At 45.1% G+C, this 18286-nt stretch overlaps 1 protein-coding gene across 1 annotated transcript in view; it reads left to right on the top strand.

The window, feature by feature from the left end:
* Positions 1-16042, top strand: part of TBP (TATA-box binding protein) — a 519691-nt gene extending 503649 nt beyond the window's left edge. Inside the window, exon 8 of the mRNA XM_069606902.1 lies at positions 15466-16042. Coding sequence (XP_069463003.1) covers positions 15466-15545 — 80 coding nt within the window. The 3' untranslated portion in view covers positions 15546-16042. The remainder of the gene's footprint in view (positions 1-15465) is intronic.
* Positions 16043-18286: the final 2244 nt, after the last annotated feature.

The following is an 18286-nucleotide window of genomic DNA, read 5'->3' as shown; positions in this document are numbered from 1 at the left end:
TTGAGATTGTAAAGCCCTTTGATTTCTTTACTGCAACCAGAAGCCCTGCCATCGGTCTGCCGCGCGGTAGGCATATTGCTGGTTCCAAGTATACTTCATATCCATCCCATATTGGGGCTTCGGCCAACAATGTCTACTGCAAGACCACCATGTCAAACTTGTATTCGCCGTATTCGTAAAATGCTTGAACCCCCGAGTATTCCAACATATGAGTTGGAGTTTCTCTTTTGCTGTGGGTTGTTATGAACGATCTAAGTGATTACCTCTGCCCTCATTTGATGCAGCAAAGTTGGCGCCATAAATGCGGGGAATCCACTTCGTGGAGCCTATGGCTTCTTCATTCGTTTGACAATTTTCTTGATACAAATTAAAGCCCATTTGAAAGAGAACATCCCTAGCCTGCCATAATATAGCTGCAAGAATGGTTGAGTGTACAGAAACTCTGGATCGTGTAAGATCCTTATCATCCATAAACTCAACTCTGTCGATGTCCGACGTTGATATGTTCCTCAATTGAGATATCTCCCTGCAGATGTTTGACGCTTGATCGATTCAGGTCAAATTACTGGAATGGTTGGTCCCTGCATTCCAGTATAAAGCAGTGACTGTTCTTCTGAGCCACTGCCCTCGATTTAAATGATACCTCTTTGCTCATACTCTTATTCTTTTGCCATTGTGCCGTTTTCTTCATACTAGCATTCTTCATTGTCTCTTTATTTGAGGACATTACGCTGTTTTTCGAGACCTCTCACTAGGCGCCCTTCTGGCATGGATTCTGTCTCCATCTTTCTAGATCCAGTTTCCGTAGTCTCCTTTAACCTGCTGGCCATGTAATTTTCCACAGTTTTGTTTATTTCTTCTCTCATTTGCACCTCATTTAACCCCCTCCACCTTGAATCTATCTTTTCATTGTTGGGGAGTGCCTGAGGTTGGGCACTTTCACTTCTTCTCATTGCGGTTTCCACTGCAACTAAATCATTTAATGGTTTGTAGAATAGGCTTGGTGTAATTTTATTTATGCTGTTTGAGGGCATAGTTCTCATGTGCTCACTGCTTTCATCGGTGATTTTTGATTTGTCTCTGGTTTCTTTTATAGCACTTGTTATCTTCAAAATTCGTCTATTCTTTGCTTTCCCTTTAACACCCTTTGCTACCGACATGGTACTTTTCATTTTATTTGTTAAAGATTGACCCTCTTTGTTTTGCTTGTTCTGTTTTGCTTCTGTTTTCTGTTGTCCTTTTTCACTATTATTGGTCTCAATAGTTGCTTCCACGATTAACTTAGTCGTGGGCATCTCACCATCCCTACCTTTTGCTCCATTCTGTAACAGATGCTTTGAGGGTTCTTCAGGTTTATTAGTACTAGGAGCCCTACTAAAATTGAACTGTTTTGATTGCAAAGGAGTCTTAAACCTGCAGTCTGTTAGATTTAGGGGGAATGTGGTCTGGGTTCCCGACTCTTTTGATTCACAATATCTGAATATTTCATATTGTTGAATACACTCTCTCCGTTCTCCCATTTCCTGGCAGCTGTTGCTTTGATCTGTCAGCTTATTCAATAATATAGTTTGATAGTTCAATTTTTGGTCCATTGCTTCGTATAATTTGGCCAACGATAGCAGAGCTGTGTTCATTGCTAATAGGACAGAATTATTCTCAATCAGGGCCTGGGCCTCTTCTGCAGGACTTTCAACAGGAATCAACTGCCGTGCTTTCCCACCCGTGAGATTTTTGTTTCCCCTTTCAGCTTGCCTGGGGGTTGGAGGAACAAAAGAGTGATTTCACAAACGCTTCTTCCTCAGAACATTCTAACTTTTCTAAAGATGTCATTGCTTTATGATTTTGTGATGCATTCATTATATCCTCCTCTTCAACTCTACGCCTGCTAATGTCATGTTGATGTTGTGTTGGAATAGGCGATAGATTGTCTAATTGCATTAAGTCTCCTGTATTGGAGTGTACAAGCACAACTTCCTCTTCACTCGTCGAGGCAGAGCTACAATCCATGAAATGTATAGCTTCCTCATATACTTGACCTGTAATTTGCAAGTTATGATAAGCCTCTCTTAGTCTCTGCTGAGCTTCGACTATACAGGGCTTGGGCAGACTTTCAACAATTTTTTCAAGTGTTTGGGGTACATATACTTCATTTTCACACCGTTTACTCTCATGTTCCATGGTAGTGTCTGAGATTGCATTTCCCACCCCGACATTTGATGTTACAGGTGCGCTTACTTTAATGGCAGCTACTTCCATGTCAAGGCGGTTATTCAGCTCAGTGAGCTTTTCTTGATTCAGATGACCATTTTTAATTTGTTGTTGTTGTTCTTGGGGAATTTCGGTCCCTGTACTTGTATTCAAATTATAATATGAGCGGATATCGGGTACCTTTGACATCAAGCGGTTCCTGTTTTTGTTTCCCACTTTTTTCTCCCCTGCACAGGAAGCTCCTTTCTTCTTTGAGAGTGGGACTGTTGGAGTATGCGGCATTCCCACCATGTTTTTTAATTTTGGATTAAATCCTTCTTTAAATAGTGCGCCATTCATAGGCGGCATACCAGATTACAATGTGTAGGGACCCTTCTCCATGCTATCACAATTAAACACAGATAAACTACCCCCTTTCTTTGATTGATCACAACTGGGTTATTATGTCTTGCTAATATTGATCACCCAATCTATAATCTTTTTCCACATTAGTTTCGTGCACAGTACGTAGCTTAGAGATTGCAATATGGGTGAAGATGATAATACAGGCAGTAGCCTCTTACCCTTTCACGTTGTGCACAGTTTTCCCTTTTATTTATTTTTTTTGCGCCTTTCTTTCTCCCCCTCGTTTACAGTATGGCTAAGTCAAGTGCTGCCAACCCAAACCGCGCACCAAGCACAACGAACAACGAACAGCAAACAGTACTTATCCGTACTTAGTGCGCGGTGCGAGTGCGCCAGGGAGACAGTACTTGTAGGAAAGGAGGGGGGAGCAACTTGCACGTCACGTGATTAGCGAGGGCGGGGTCTCCCTCCAGGAAGTGCCCTAAACAGAAAGAATGAGGACACACTCTTAGTAATGCTTGGAGTATGTAAAGACAATAACAGGCTTATCCAAGCACAAGTCCAAAAGGAGTCCAAATATACTCATAAGACACGAGTCCAATTAAAAAAACACACACACACACACACACACACACACACACACACACACACACACACACACACACACACACACACACACACACACACACACACACACACACACACACACACACACACACACACACACACACACACACACACACACACACACACACACACACACACACACACACACACACACACACACACACACACACACACACACACACACACACACACACACACACACACACACACACACACACACACACACACACACACACACACACCTGGGTATGTAATCACCTTGTGGATTAGGAAGTCAGGCAAGCCAGGCGCCGCATGCAAAGACGTCCTCCAGGACGATTTACTTTGCGTTTGCACGGCACGGCAGCGGGCTCAATAGAAGTCTCGTCGAGATTTTCTCCAGCGGGTCCAACAAACCAGGAAACAGTACTTATCCGTACTTACAATGTTTTTAGAAAAGTTTGTAGAAATAAGATCACTTGAAGGGCCACAAGCTGGGAGGTTTGGAGGGGCAAAGCTGCAAGCAACTCTGCAAAAAGCATCCAAGGCAAGTCTCAACTGAGAGATAGCAAGGCTACACAACAAAAGGTAAGTCCCCTTAGTTTTACAGTACCTTTGGTTAGAAGAAAACTGGATCCAGCTGTACTTCTGTTCCTGTGTAGGTCTGCAGATCCTGTGTTCCTGGGCCTCAGTCGTGTGGACAAGAGGGAGGTCCTCTGGGGACTCCTGCACTATAATGGAAAGTCGGCGGCAGCAATGGGCAAACTTCAGATCACCGGCACTTCGCAGTTTCAGCTCCTCGCGTCTCTTGCAAATAGCACCACTGCGGTCTCTGATACCTTAATGGACTTTCCTCGCATCTGGGGTCCAGAACTCCGTTGAGGTGGCTCAGACTTGGTCAGTCCTGCTTCATGGAAGTCCGGAGGATCTTCCTGGAGTTCGGGTCAGACGTAAATGCAATCCACTCGATCTGGTGTTCTTCTCCCTGGCAATCTGTTCCTGCAGTGGAAGTACAGCCAGCTCCGAGAGGATGTACAGGCAAGTTCACTTTGGGGTTGATTGCTCCAACCAACCCAAGGGGAGAAGCTTCTCTAGTCGAGGCGAATTCGGAGCTTCAGCACAGCAGCAGGGCATCACCGGGCAAACCAACTGCCCAGGAGTTGCAGCCGGCGTCTCTTCCAAGTTCTTCTTTGGATTCCTTCGTCCAGTGGTCGACTCTGCCTTCCAAGCAAAAAGCCTTGCCTTCTATGCAGGTTTCTCACACACACACACAGACACACACACACACACACACACACAGACACACACACACAGACACACACACACACACAGACACACACAGACACACACACAGACACACACACTCACACACACACACTCACACTCACACACTCACACACACTCTTCGCTGGAGCCAGATCCGGGCTCAACAGTGAATCCCGCCAAAGACAAAACGGACAAGGAGACCAAACCTGGTTTGGCGCGCAGAGTAAATCTCAAGAAGGACCTTTCCAACAAGAAATGGTGGAAAAAAGAACGGGCCATTTTGACAAAATGGACACCCATGAGCGTCTTACTGTAGCTGCAATTGCAGCCCGCTGTAAAATTACACAATGGCAGGAAAAAGTAAACCACTGCCACCAGCCATTAATTGTAGAAAGGGTAACATAAAAATGTTACATGAGAAACTAGACAAAGGGGATACTAAGTAACCCCTCCAGCACCCTATGGTAAGCTAGTGTGTGCTGGGTCTAGAAAGTTACAAAATGTAAGTAAAATCAATTTCACTTCACTGCTCTTGGAAACAGTAGTTTCACCAAGAGAAGGTATTTAAACCTTTGGGAAATCTTAGAGACTTCCCTGTGTCATTACACTGAAGGTGCTGTGTGTCACAATGTAAAGGTAATGCCTATGGAGTTTGTCAGACTCCAAAGTCCAATTCACAGAAAAATACATGAGAGAGTGGGAAAAAGGTCTCACTCTCACTCACTAAAAGGTTAGAAATTAAAAGTACTAAAGTCCAGCAAAACGTGCTGGGGGTCTCTAAGGTAGAAGGGAATTAGCACATTTCTGAGAATTCTTCCCAACAGCAGCCAAACGGTGGAAGCATCTACATGCTCAAATCTGAAATCTCTCAAACCAGAGTTTTAGTATCAAAACACTTCTATTTCTACAGTAATTAGGTTGCTACATGTATCCGTTTGAGGATTTATACAGCACCAAGATGCTTGTGCAAAGTGTACACTGGCTGCATAAAAAACAATTAGCATACAACCACTAGACAGTTTCATTGGCGTATGGAACATTTCTAACAAATGATGTAATTGATGGGTACAAACACACATCTTACATGTACAAAAATGGCATTTGGATCTTGTGTGATTTTCACTAATTTGCCTATTATGCACCTAGCCAGCTTCTGTTAGCATCCCTATTTTACCCTAACATGGTACAGAAAGGAAATGTCCAGTTGGTTAAAATGCTTCCTGGACAAAGTAAGTACCTTCTCCAGCCAGTGCTCCTGCTCCACGTGATGTGATTGTGGAGAGTTGCCAGGATAGGCAGTCCTTGTAAATGAGGGTTGAATGGATGATTTCATTGATGATTACAGCAGCAGTAGCATTGTTCATCCCTTGAGGTGTACACTGGCTGCATAGGTTTTAGCCTCCAGGTTCTCCTAAATGCCCACCTAATTGGGTCAATGCACATTGCACACCCAAATGGCCAAAGCAGCAGGAGGTGGTTATGGCTTTTGATTTCATTAGTTAGATCTTCATGCAGCCGCCCTAATATATAGCCTCAACATTCACATCATGAGCTTGCTACCAGGCTGTTTGTGCTATGGAGACCCATGTGACCACCCCTGCCCTTCAGCCTACCATGGTGATGTCGCCACAAAAAGTACTATGTCATCTGCCTGCTAGCTTTCCCTCACTTTCCTGGTTCATCCTAGACTACCATTCACCTCACATCACTGTAGCACCTCCTCTTTCTTCTCCTCCTAGACCTCCTCCATGTGCATTTAGCCCACAAAGGAGGGAACAAGAAGAGGGTGAATTGGTCCACACGGACCAGGACACAGATCCTCGAGTTATAACTTCCACTGCCTTCTCATCTCCTAGGAGAGCTGACACATGAGATACGGATCCGGACCAAGTCGCACCGGGTAGTCCAGCTCAACCTTCACCCCTGGACGACATTGGAGCGTTTCACTCCATGATGGATAAAGCCTGCCAGGAGTTTGGCTTAATTCTGGATGAAAAGAAGGATTGCTTCCTCTTCGATCATATGTGGGAAAAGAAGGAAAGCAGTTTTTCCATTCCTATTCTCGATCATGTATGGCAGGATTGCCTCCGCGCCGGCGGTGAAAGGAGATTGTGTAAGGCTCCAGATTACGCTCCAAAATGCCTTACGTCACAACCAACGCCAGAGTCGGTGGTCTCAGCTGCTGCTAGCCGCAAAGCTAGGACACAACACAACACAAGTGTGCCACTCCTCCTGACAATAAAAAATGGTATGCTTTTGTTAAGAAGGTTCTGCCCATTGGAGCCACTATGGTTAAAGCAGCTAATTCCCTGGCTATTGTCGTGCAATATGATTGTGAAATGTGGCACTGCTTGGCCCCCCTATTAGAACACCTCCCAGAAAAACAAAGAAAAGAGGCTATGCTTTTGGTGCGAGAAGAAGTGGCGTCAAATTACAGCATCACTATAGCAGTAGCCAAAACTGTCTTTAAACAGATCAGCAATGGGGTAGTACTCAAGACGCCAGGCTTGGCTTTGCTGGACAGACTTTTGTCAAGACGTACAGCACAAAGTTGTTGATATGCCGTGCGAAGGTGAGAATGTATTTGGCGACAAAATAGATTAAGCCCTTAAGGCCATGAAGGCAGATTCAGACACGGGTACATCTTTTACAGCTCTGCAAAACAGGAGATCCTTTTGCCCCTTTCGTTCCTTTCGAGGAGTCTCAGGCAACTCAAAATTCTCAAACTCCAGAGACCGCAAGGGATTCAGTAGACCTGGATATTATTCTCAGGGCTACAAGCGCGGTTACCAATCTTCACAGCGCAATAGAGATTTCCAAGGGCAAATAAAGCGCAGGTCTTCCACCTGCCAGAGAGGTCGCCAGAGTAAGACGCAACAATGAGTGCCGCAAGGACAGTCAAATAGGAGGAAATGTGGCGTTCCACCTCAACTAGTGGCAATCTATAACTGCGGACAGATGAGTGCTAGGTGCTATCCAGTAAGGCCACATTTTGTAGTTTAAGCGACCACAGTTCCCAATTCCCCCAATAAAGGTTTCTCACCCACACCATCACGTGTTACGGCCCGAGATACGCCACATTCTAAGGAAAAGAGCCATCGAAAAGGGGCCTCTCTCAGCAAGAGGAAAGGGAGTGCACTCCAGGTACTTTGTGGTCAAAAAACCAGATCGCAAATGGCGCCCCATTTTGGACCTACGGCTACTGAACAAAAACATCAAAAAACAAACATTCGAAATGGTAACGCTCCAAGAGGTAATAAGAGATGTACAGCCACAGGAGTTCCTTGCGGCCCTAGACCCACTTCCATGTGCCAATACACCCAAGGCATCGGAAATACCTGCGGTTCGTAGTAGACGAAAGCCATTAACAATTTCGGGTTCTGCCATTCCGCTTAAAATCGGCACCCAGGACATGGCTGCAGAAGCAGCCTTCCTCCGGAAGCAAGGCCACCATGTTTACCTGTACTTGGACGATTGGTTAATTCGAGGAGCCACGTACCAACAAACGTTATTGTCTCTCAACAAAACAGAGCTGCTTCTCCAATGATTGGGCTTTGCCATCAACTATACAAAATCCTGTACAGTTCCCTCAAAGAACTTGGTTTTTCTGGCGCGTAATTCCTTACAAACCACAATCTGGTCTAACCTTCGGTGGAAAGAGTCAAAAGAATTCTAGCTGTAGCGGGCTCATTTACACCTAACAAGATGGTCACAGTCCGCTCTTGCATGGCTCTTCTGGGAACCATGTCATCTTGCATTCCTCTCATTCCCCAATGTCACCTTCACATGCGTCCAGCGCAAAGATTCCTCGCAACCAGATGCTCCCAAATCCAGGTTCCTGGTCAGACAATGTACAGATGACCCGGACTCTATCAGACAATCTGAAATGGTGGGCACACCCCTCCAACATCACGAAAGGAATGCCACTGGTGGAGCCAAAATTCCTACTCACTATTTTGACCGATGCCTCCCAAGTGGGTTTCGGTGCACGTTTAGACCAGCACCAGGTCAAAGCACTCTGGTCACCCGAAGAAACCTTACTGCACATCAATTTACTAGAGTTGCAGGCAATACACTGGGCCCTCAAATCCTTTCTCCCCCTTATCAAGAGCTCACTGCTACGTGTCCTCACTGACAACACGACCGCAATGTTTTACCTACGGAAATAAGGTGGGACTCATTCAGACACCTTATCACAGGAAGCACAAACCATCTGGCACTGGGCCATCCGGCACAACATCCTGATTCAGATCTTCCACTTACCAGGGATGCAGAACAAGCAAGCAGATAACCTGAGCAGGGACTCCTCGCAAACACACGAGTGGCAACTGCACAGCTTCCAGAATTTTCTCAAGGTGGGGTCGCACCACTCTGGACCTCTTCACCAGCCCCGACAACAGACAATGCCAAAAATTTGGCAGCAGGATTCCGCATCCGGACTCTCAAGAGGAGGCATTCCCTTTCCCTTGGAAACGGGGTGTTCGCTTGCGCATTTCCTCCCTTTCCTCTCATAAGAAGAACCATAAAGATTCTCCGACCTGCTCCAGTTGGCAGTGGACAAGCTGATTTATCTAGGCTCCCAGGCAAATCTTCTATCCTAGAACAACTGGATGATCTTTCATCACAACCCAGGCTCTCTCAAATTGACGGCATGGTTTCTTACCACTCTGAGTTTGGAAATCTGAATATTCCTCAGGACTGTCGCCGCATCCTAGCGGCAGCAAGAGCCCCTTCCACCAACATCTCCTATAGTCGAAAGTGGATTCTGTGCATGGTGTGCACTACAACCAGATCGGCAACCGCTAGCTATTGCACCTCATCAGCTCCTTCTTTATCTGCTGAAACTAGCTACAGAAAGTTTGGCTGCCTCTTCGATCAATGTGCATTTATCGTCAATCTCCAGATTTACATGGAAAAGAAGATCCTCCCTGCTATACAGTGGCAGGCTAATCAATCATTTATTAAAAGACCTTTTCCACACCTTTCCACCACAAAAAAGGATTTCACCTGTATGGAGCCTGAACCTAGTCTTAGCAGGTCTGATGAACTCCATTCCAACCCATGCCTACAACCCACATCAAGTTTCTAACCTGGAAGTGGCTTTTTTGGTGGCCATTACGTCTTCTAGACGTGTTTCGGAGCTCCAATCCTTGTTTATTGATCCTCCATTCCTGCGCTTCATGAGAGACAAGGTAGTGCTATCCACTAACCCGCATTTCATTCCTAAACTATCATTGATCACTCTTCCTACATTCTTCCCCGAGGCCACTTAACCAGCAGAAATGTCAAAGGGGCATTGACATATGACTTGGATCGCACAAAGTCTTTCAGATCCTCTAGGCAACTCTTTGTAGCCTTTGGTCCATCCAACAAAGTAAAGTTCATATACAAACAGCATTTCAAGCTGGGTTTCATTTACAATATTCTTCTGCCACTCTAAATCCAACAGGCTATTACAATCGGCCCCTAGAGTGCACTCGACTAGGGCGACGGCTGCCTCAGCGGCTCTATGGTCTGGTGGTCCCATAAGAGACATTTGCCAAGTAGCAAAATGGGTGGTGACCCACACGTTCACCAGGCACTACTGCTTACACCAGCAACACGCTGAAGATGTGCAGATGGGACGTGCAGTCCTTCAGCAACTGTTCCAGTAAGGTAATCCCTGCAGCTTCCAGGGCTGTTCATGTTCTCTTCCTTTAAAAAAAGTATCCTTTCTGCATTAATGTACACGTCTTCAAATCCTTTAATTTGTGTTTGCATGGTTTACACCTCCAAGCAGTTGTACTGCTACAAAATCTATACACCGCATGTGAATCCATGAAAGATCCAGTGCTGGAGAAGGAAGTAGTTTAGTTTCTTACCTGCAACTCCATTTCTCCAGCGTTGGCATCTTTCAAGGATTCACATGCGCCCTCCAGCCTACCCCCTTCAGGCAAACATCATTAAAGATCATCCGCCAGTTGGAGTGGTTAAAATCTGAGGGGAAGCTGCTGGGGCGGAGCTTTACACTCGGCGTCCCATTATTGCTGCCTAAAGCACCACAAAGACGTTGATGGGGTCAACGTTGTTTTCCATAGGAAAACTACTAAGTTAAAGTTACCGGGGTTTCCCGCCTGACGACTGGGAATATTCACAGCATGTCGATCCATGAAAGATACCAACGCTGGAGAAATCGAGTTACAGGTAAGAAACTACTCCCTTCTCCAGCATTGGAGCATGCAGACAGGGAGGTTAAAACTTTGCTAGGCACATGGCAGCCAGGAAATATGGCTAGAGGGAGCGCCCAGGTAGGGATGTCTCATGCCTGATAAAACTAGAAAGGGGGAGGAATTGCGTACCACTTATACGAGACAAAAGGGGGCAATATACGTCATACTGATAAGGAAATGAAAGCCATATTTCAAAATTGTTACAGCAACCTGTACCATGCACAGGCCAACAAGAGGGAAGAGGAAATGCATGCACTATTTGACGAGATTCTCATGTCCAAGCTATATGGGGCTGCAAGTGATCAAATTAACCACCCATTCACTCGAGAGGAAATCCTAAAAGCAATAGAGGCATTGCCCAGAAACAAGGCCTACACTGTCTTGGCGCAGAATTTTACAAAGCGTTTGACGGCATCATCGTCCTGTACTTGCTGATGGTATGAGAGGAGTCTCTACAGAATTCCAAACTTCCAGCCTTGCGTCGTGAAGCAAATATAAGGTTACTCTCTTAACCTGGGAATCCCGCGGAGGACTTCGGATCATACAGGCTGCTCTCCCTTATCAATGTCAATACCAAAATATATGCTAAAATCATAGCCAATAGACTACGCCCCTTGATGCCTTCTATAGTTCATCACGGCCAAGCTGGCTATCACGGCCAAGCTGGCTTTGTTCCAGGAAGATCAACGGCATTCAACATAAGCCATGTTTTTTATATGTCTCGGATCTCACTGGAAATGACTGCAGTGGCTGTATCACTCAATGCTCAAACGGCATTTAACATGGTCTCCTAGGAATTTCTTTGTTTAACACTGACTGGGAGATGGTGCGGGAGTGGAAATTCGGTACCCAATTCGTAGAATTTGTGAAGTATTGTACACAGACCTCACAGCCAAAGTACTGCTGAATGGGACATTATCTGAGCCATTCACACAGGGGAGGGAGAACAGTCAAGGCATTATCCCCCTTCTTGTTCGGGATAGCCATAGAACCTCTGGCTGATCTGATCAGAGCATGGCATGCTTGCTGTGGGATACATGTAGCTGGGACCCTGAACATTGTTTCCGTTCATGCAGATGATCTACAGATTTTATAAGAAACCCACAAGACAACCTGGATCCAATTATGGATAGTACACAGTTTGTCGAATTCTCTGCATTTATGGTAAATTATGCAAAGTCCGAGATGTTTCCCCCGACTGAAAAAAATGCTAATCCCCATTGAAGATACCAACTAAAATCGGCACTAGGCTGTATTAAATATGTAGGAGTTATGGTTTCCAGTAACACACTCTTACATGAACACAACTACGGTACATACTCAGGGCAACTTGAGCAAATGGAAACGCAGAATAGCCATGATTAAGATGATGATTCTGCCCACATTTCTATATCTATTATTAAACATACCTCTGTGGCTGGGTCAGACCTTCTTCACTACACTACAAAGGCTACCGTCTCATTTCCTATGGCACTCCGGCGCTGTATGCAAAGATTGCAAAGAATGTTAGAACCTATCACAGAGGGGGATTCATGGGCCCTAACTTTGAACAACATTGGATAGCAGCCCAGACATATTTGACCTATTGGTTTGGGATTGGTGGGGAACCGCTCCATGTTATGCTAGAGAGTGCTGCAGGCAGAAAGGCAGAGCTGAAAAATGTGTTGGTTGGAGGAGAATATACTGATTGCCAGTTTGATCCTTTGCAAATAACGCTTGTAGCGTGGTGCAAGATATTCTTCAAAATGGCCCCAACAACCCCCTATTACAAAAACCTACAAATGTGGAGGCTCCAGGTCTTCCAACTTGGGATAAGGTTGTACAGGCACACTGAGATCGACTTAATGACAACACTACGTGACGTGTATCTGGAGGAGCAATTTCTGCGCATGCACAGTTGGAAGGAAGAGCACAGGGGCACACTCAATACTGCAATACTACAGGTGGAGGGCAGCATTCTCAGGAAACCTTGGAACCAGCAGAGAATTTGTGTGCAACATATATATCGCAAATTCATTTGTATGTCTCAGAATTGTAGCAACTTTATACAAGATGGTCATTGAACAAGCACCTGACACATCAGTCAAAGTGAGAGACACATTGGCTACAGACTTGGTCATGGAAATCACTGATCACAAATGGCACAAGATGTGCAATCTTACGGCCAGGTCTCGCTAAACACAAGGTTCAAATGTATACAATTCAAAATATTAAATAGACTACACTAACAAAACTCTGCCCGAATTATAAAGGCCTCTCTCCTTGATCTAACGAAGGGGAAGCTGGCTATGTACATATTTTGGGACTGCCCCAGACTCTTCAGATTCTGGTCACAAGTGTGTGACAAATTGTCAGAAATAGTAAAAATACCTGTCCCGGCAATGTCTAAGGGATACTTGTTTGGGTTGGGGGTGGCGCTTTAGAACACAAGACTATTTCTGAACCTGGGGTGCCTGCTGGCTAAAAGATGCAACTTAAAGAAGTGGATTGGCCACATGTTATCAACATTGTAGGAGTGGTTGAGGGGCGTTATGTGGACTAATAACAATGAAGAATTATTTGTTAAAATGTTACCAGCAATGTCCAGACGTAAAAAAAATCTGTGGAGACTTCAAAAGTTATCTGCTTAGAGGGGAGGTGAGCTGACCACTTTGCTAAGAGTATAGTAGGCGATGAGGGAGCACTTATGCTAGAGAGAGGTGACAAAGGCATTCCACTAACGCCAGGGACTACTAAAACAATAATCCTGGTTGTGAATAACTTGATTGTTGCAATACTGTGAAAAGTGGAAAAAGATTTGTTGTACATGTCAAGCAAATAGAGCGGGACTGTAATAGCAGCACAGACGAGGGATAGAAGCTGCAAAAGGATCCATATGAAGCAGTCTGTAGCGTTAGCGTAGTCTGTGGGATGGATACTGCCAAACGACAATGAGTCCAAAGGGGTCGAAGCCCCCTCCCCCCCAGGTAGCTGCAGGAGCAGTGCATTCCCAAGTTCAATTGGGCCCTTTCCTATCCGCCATCTCACTCTCCACCTGTGGTGTCCTTCAGGGTTCTCTCCTCTCACCCTGGCTCTTCAATATCTACCTGGCCCACCTAGCCCATCTGATCTCCACCTTCCCTCCTAACCTTCAGTGTTATACTGATGACAAGCAGCTTTCTTTCAAGCGTCCCTCCTCCTCCTCCTCCTTTTCCGGACTGCCTGTCTGCTATTCAGTCATGGTGCACTACTAACAATCTCTGCCTTAATGCCAGTAAGACTGAGATCCTTCTCATTGGGACCCCTGCTCCCTCTTTCCCTCCTACACTCTGGCCACCCTCCGTGCACCCCATCCCCTCACCCTCGTGTGAAGCAAAAAACCTTAGCGTTATCTTCGACTCCTCCCTCTCCTTCTCCTCACATCATGGACCTGGCCAAGAAGGCCCATTTTCAGCTTCACCTCCTCAGAAGCATTCTCCCCTTCCTCGCCTTCCCCCAGAAACTGGATGTCGCCAGGGCTCTAGTTCTATCCATGCTGGACTACTGCAGCAGCCTCTTCCTCAATCTTCCTAACTCTTCCCTTCCCCTCTTCAACTAATCCAGAATAGGACTGAAAGACTTACCCTTGGCCTCAAGCCCAGGGACCGCATCTCACCAGCCCTTAAATCCCTCCCCTTGCTCCCGGTTGCGAGGATCAAATTCAAGGCCCTCTGCATAATCCACAAGGCTTTCTGGGGCCGGGGACCACGCAATATCCAGCTATTTCTCTCGAAATACCTCCCGACTGGAGTCCTTCGCTAGTCTAGCTCTCTGCAAATCAGAAGTTTTTCCAAGCAGTTTGTGGGGGGTAGATCTCTGCATGTTTCTCGCTCTGGAAGGGCCTCCCTGCCCTCTCAGACTTGAGCCGAGTCCCCTTAAGTTCCTAAAGCTCCTTAAGACCTCCCTTTTCTCTTCTTTCTCACCCCTCCCCTTCCCTTGCTAATGTCCCCTGTGCCTCAGACTGTTGGCCTGGCTCCTTCAGAGTCTCACAGGGCGCCAGGCCCTCCCCTTCCACTCTACCTCTGCACTTATTCTCCCCCCTCCCCCAACACTTATCCTGCACTTTCCCTCACAGACCCCCCTGCCCACACTTAGCTGATCGGCTTGCATCCAGTTATGGACCCCCACTTCCTTCTTTCCCCTGGCTCTGTTCACCTGGCCTCCCTGGCACTCTCCTTCTCATGGACCCTTCTACCCAGCTCCTGCACTTCCCCACCTCCCTTCCCCCTTGCACTTCTCGCTACACCACTTGCACGATCTGAATGTCGCATAGCCCATTAGGATCACTACTTTCTCCTTGCTGTCCCCCCTTCCCCAGCCTTGCTGTGCCTTCAAAACACTTGTGTGTAGGCGCATTACAAATTAACAATAAATAAGTCTGTTTGTGTATGCTTCAGTTATTTCTCCCTTCAACGTACATGTCGAGTTGTCCATGACCTCTTCAGCCGTATCTTTTCCTTTTGTCCTCTTCATCTGCACACCTCCAGAAACCAGGAAGCAACATTGCATACTTTAGCCTAATCTATAGGAACATCGCATATCCTGGCTTAGTGATTAGCGTGCAGACCTATGTGCATGCACAGACTCGCAAAGGTACAGATTTCATGGATATAGCAGGACCCCTGCCCCAAAGATGCATATAAAGAATCCCGATTCTCGTGCTCCCATCCTACAACCTATGTTTCTGGGAGGTAACATTTTCTGATGTTTAATTCGTGTTGAATGACTCCACCATATCCATGAAACTGTTTAAGCTAAGCGTATGAAATAGAATGGTCACTAGTAACATTTTCTTTTTCACAATTTGTTTTAGGTGCAAAGGTCCGTGCAGAAATATATGAAGCCTTTGAAAATATCTATCCAATTCTAAAAGGTTTTCGAAAAACAACGTAGCCCACTTTTTAAATTTTGGGAAGAGTTTTTATCTTTCATTTTTAATGGAGGCATCTGCCATGGCACAAAAGTAACGAAAGAAATGGACTTGTTACACACATGGCACCTACATTTAAAGTATTTTCCAATTGGTGCCAGTTTTGTCTCATGGATTACTACATCAGAATTCCTGCAAGTTGATTTTAGGAGTCTGGCTTTGGGAATGGCATCATCTTTTTATTTATATTGTGCTTTTATAGTTTTTTAAGGCCTTCTTTTAAGAATGCTACAAGCTGTATATTTGAACACTTACCTAACCGTGTAAATACTAAGTGACGCTGCGTCAATTATAGTGTAAAGTTATGTTCAAATTTGTTCTGCCTACATGTTATGTTGTACACTGTTTGAAAAAGCATTTTAAAGATGTTTTAATCCATTTACACTTTTAGACATTTTCTATGTACAGGAGACATTCCCTCTGTTCAGTGTTCAGGCCAGAATAAATGTACTAATGAAAATGTTTTCTTTCAATGTTTTCTTTGTCCTGGATATAATGTATTATTGACTGCTGGAGCTTTCTGGTCTTTCTAGCCTCCTTTAGTTTTTTATCCAATGCAGATGCATGCACTTCTGACATGCGCTCAAGGGTATGTACACTCTTGCACCTCAAACACTCAAGCTGATGAAAAAGGTGCTACAAGTGATTATGCATGTGGTTGTAAAGATGAGAAATCACTATATTTGTTTCTGTCCCAGGACATGGAGAAGAATGCAGAGAAATAGCTTTGTGAAAATCCTTTGCACATTGATCAAGGTGTTTTAATCTATTTTATTACTTAAAGGACAGGCCTTGCTTGAGAACAGTGGAGTGCTGTACAGGGTGTGGGTAGCGCAGCACAAGTTGCGGTCTGTCCTTCAGTGTATGTGGCCACTGATGTTAGTGCTTGTTCAGGTGGTGTTTAAAAAGCTAGCTTTTGAGAGATTTGCAAAGTTGGGGCATTTTGAGCAGATACTGGGATCAAGTTTCACAGGGTGGGTCTGTGAGAGGAGTGTTTGCAGGTCCTCCCTTTGGGAACGAGTTGTGTTTTGAGCAGGTTGGTGAATTAGCTGCACGAGGACTGTGCGCTGCTTATGACTGCTTTATGGCAGATACATGCAGTCTTGAATAGTTGCCTGGCCTGTAGTAGTTTATGCAGGAAGGGGGAGAGTCTGTCAAGTTTTATCGCACCCGTAATAAGGAGTGTTGCAGCATGGTGGGCTGCTTTTAGGTGCCAGTCGGGCGGGATTTTCCCCTATCGATATGTTACACCACGAGGGCCTGCACTACGATCCGGAAGTCCTGTGGCAGGGAAGACTGGTTTGATTTTTCTAAGGATGGAGATTTTGAGCCAGATTTGTTTGGCCTTCTTGGCTAGGTGTTTCTAGAAGGACAGGCCGCTATCAATGGTGTAGCCCAATGGTTTTGCTGAATCAGAGTTGCAGATGGAATCCTTCTAGATACATATAATTGAGCCATTATTGGACAAGTTGTTTAAAGGGTGGACAGATGAGGACAAATTCAAACACTGAGGAGTTAAGTTTGAGGTGCGTAGTTTACATCTGTGGATGATGGCTAAATAATCACGGAGATGACTACTGTTGGCTTTTTACTCTCATGTTCAACCGACTATCGTCAACGGATTGGTGGATGGCTATATCAGGATCTTTGAGTGTGCACAGAGGCTCCATGTAAAGGTTACTAAGGATCTGTAAGGGGTATAGGGCCTTGTGGGACTCTGCAGGAGACTGGAAGCTGGTTAGTATGCAGCGTGTTCCTCTGGACAGCCTGTTGTCTGTCTGAGAGATAGGAGATGAATCAATTCAGAACACTGACATTGAATCCCATCCTGGTGGTGAGGAAGAAAGTGAGATGTGGTAGTCTGTGGTGGCTTATGCAGCCGAGAGATTAAGGAGGACAAGGATGCACGGGTCATCCTTATCAATCATTTGTAGGGCATGATCAACCACCTGGACGGTGGCTGTCTCGAGGCTCAGAAATGTGGTCAGAAATGTGAGGCAGACAACTTTGGATGATTTCTCAAAACGTGCCATTTTATTAAATCCTATGTTTTGTCAAACACCTCACTATTATCACTACTCTGACGAGGATTTCCCCGTCTATCAAAACTAAAGGAAAAAACTCTAACACAGGATATCTGGCCCGCAAACTTAATTATCAAATACATAAAGAAATATATGGCAATTCATAGTAACATCAACAATGGTATTCAGTCTTTCTTAGTAACCTGGGTGAACTCCCCTTCCCCAGGTTTCAAGGTAAATTCAGCTCCAATATTCAACAAAAAGAAACAGTCAGGTTTGTAATACAGTCTCAGTTCAGTTCTTGGCTACTTCAATGTCAAAACAAAGTGTTGTTAGCCAAAGTTCAAAAAACAGAAACTCTTCTCTTCTTGGTGAAATAAAGACTTTCCACTTCATCCAAATAGCATCAATGTCTTTACCGGCCAGGATGCTGTGCTACAACTTCCAGTTGTCAATGAAGAAAATACCACAGTTCTTTCGTAGGCTAAGGTAAACGCAACTTCTGATGATGTTAATAAAACACAGTTCTTGGTTAACACTTAGTACGTCTTTCTTTATAAGATTTGGAGTCATGGATTGTATCTTTTTCAGGATGACTCACTTCTACTTCATTTTAGCAACTTTCAAATTTGAGTAACTTCTGCAAGAGTTCACCATGAGGGTCTACTTCTCTGCCTCAT

This window comes from Ambystoma mexicanum, chromosome 4p (genome assembly GCF_040938575.1).
Source record: "Ambystoma mexicanum isolate Mex_15411 chromosome 4p, UKY_AmexF1_1, whole genome shotgun sequence".
Taxonomy (NCBI): Eukaryota; Metazoa; Chordata; class Amphibia; order Caudata; family Ambystomatidae; genus Ambystoma; species Ambystoma mexicanum.
Note: the sequence above shows the minus strand (reverse complement) of the source record. Positions and strands in the feature narration are given on the sequence as shown.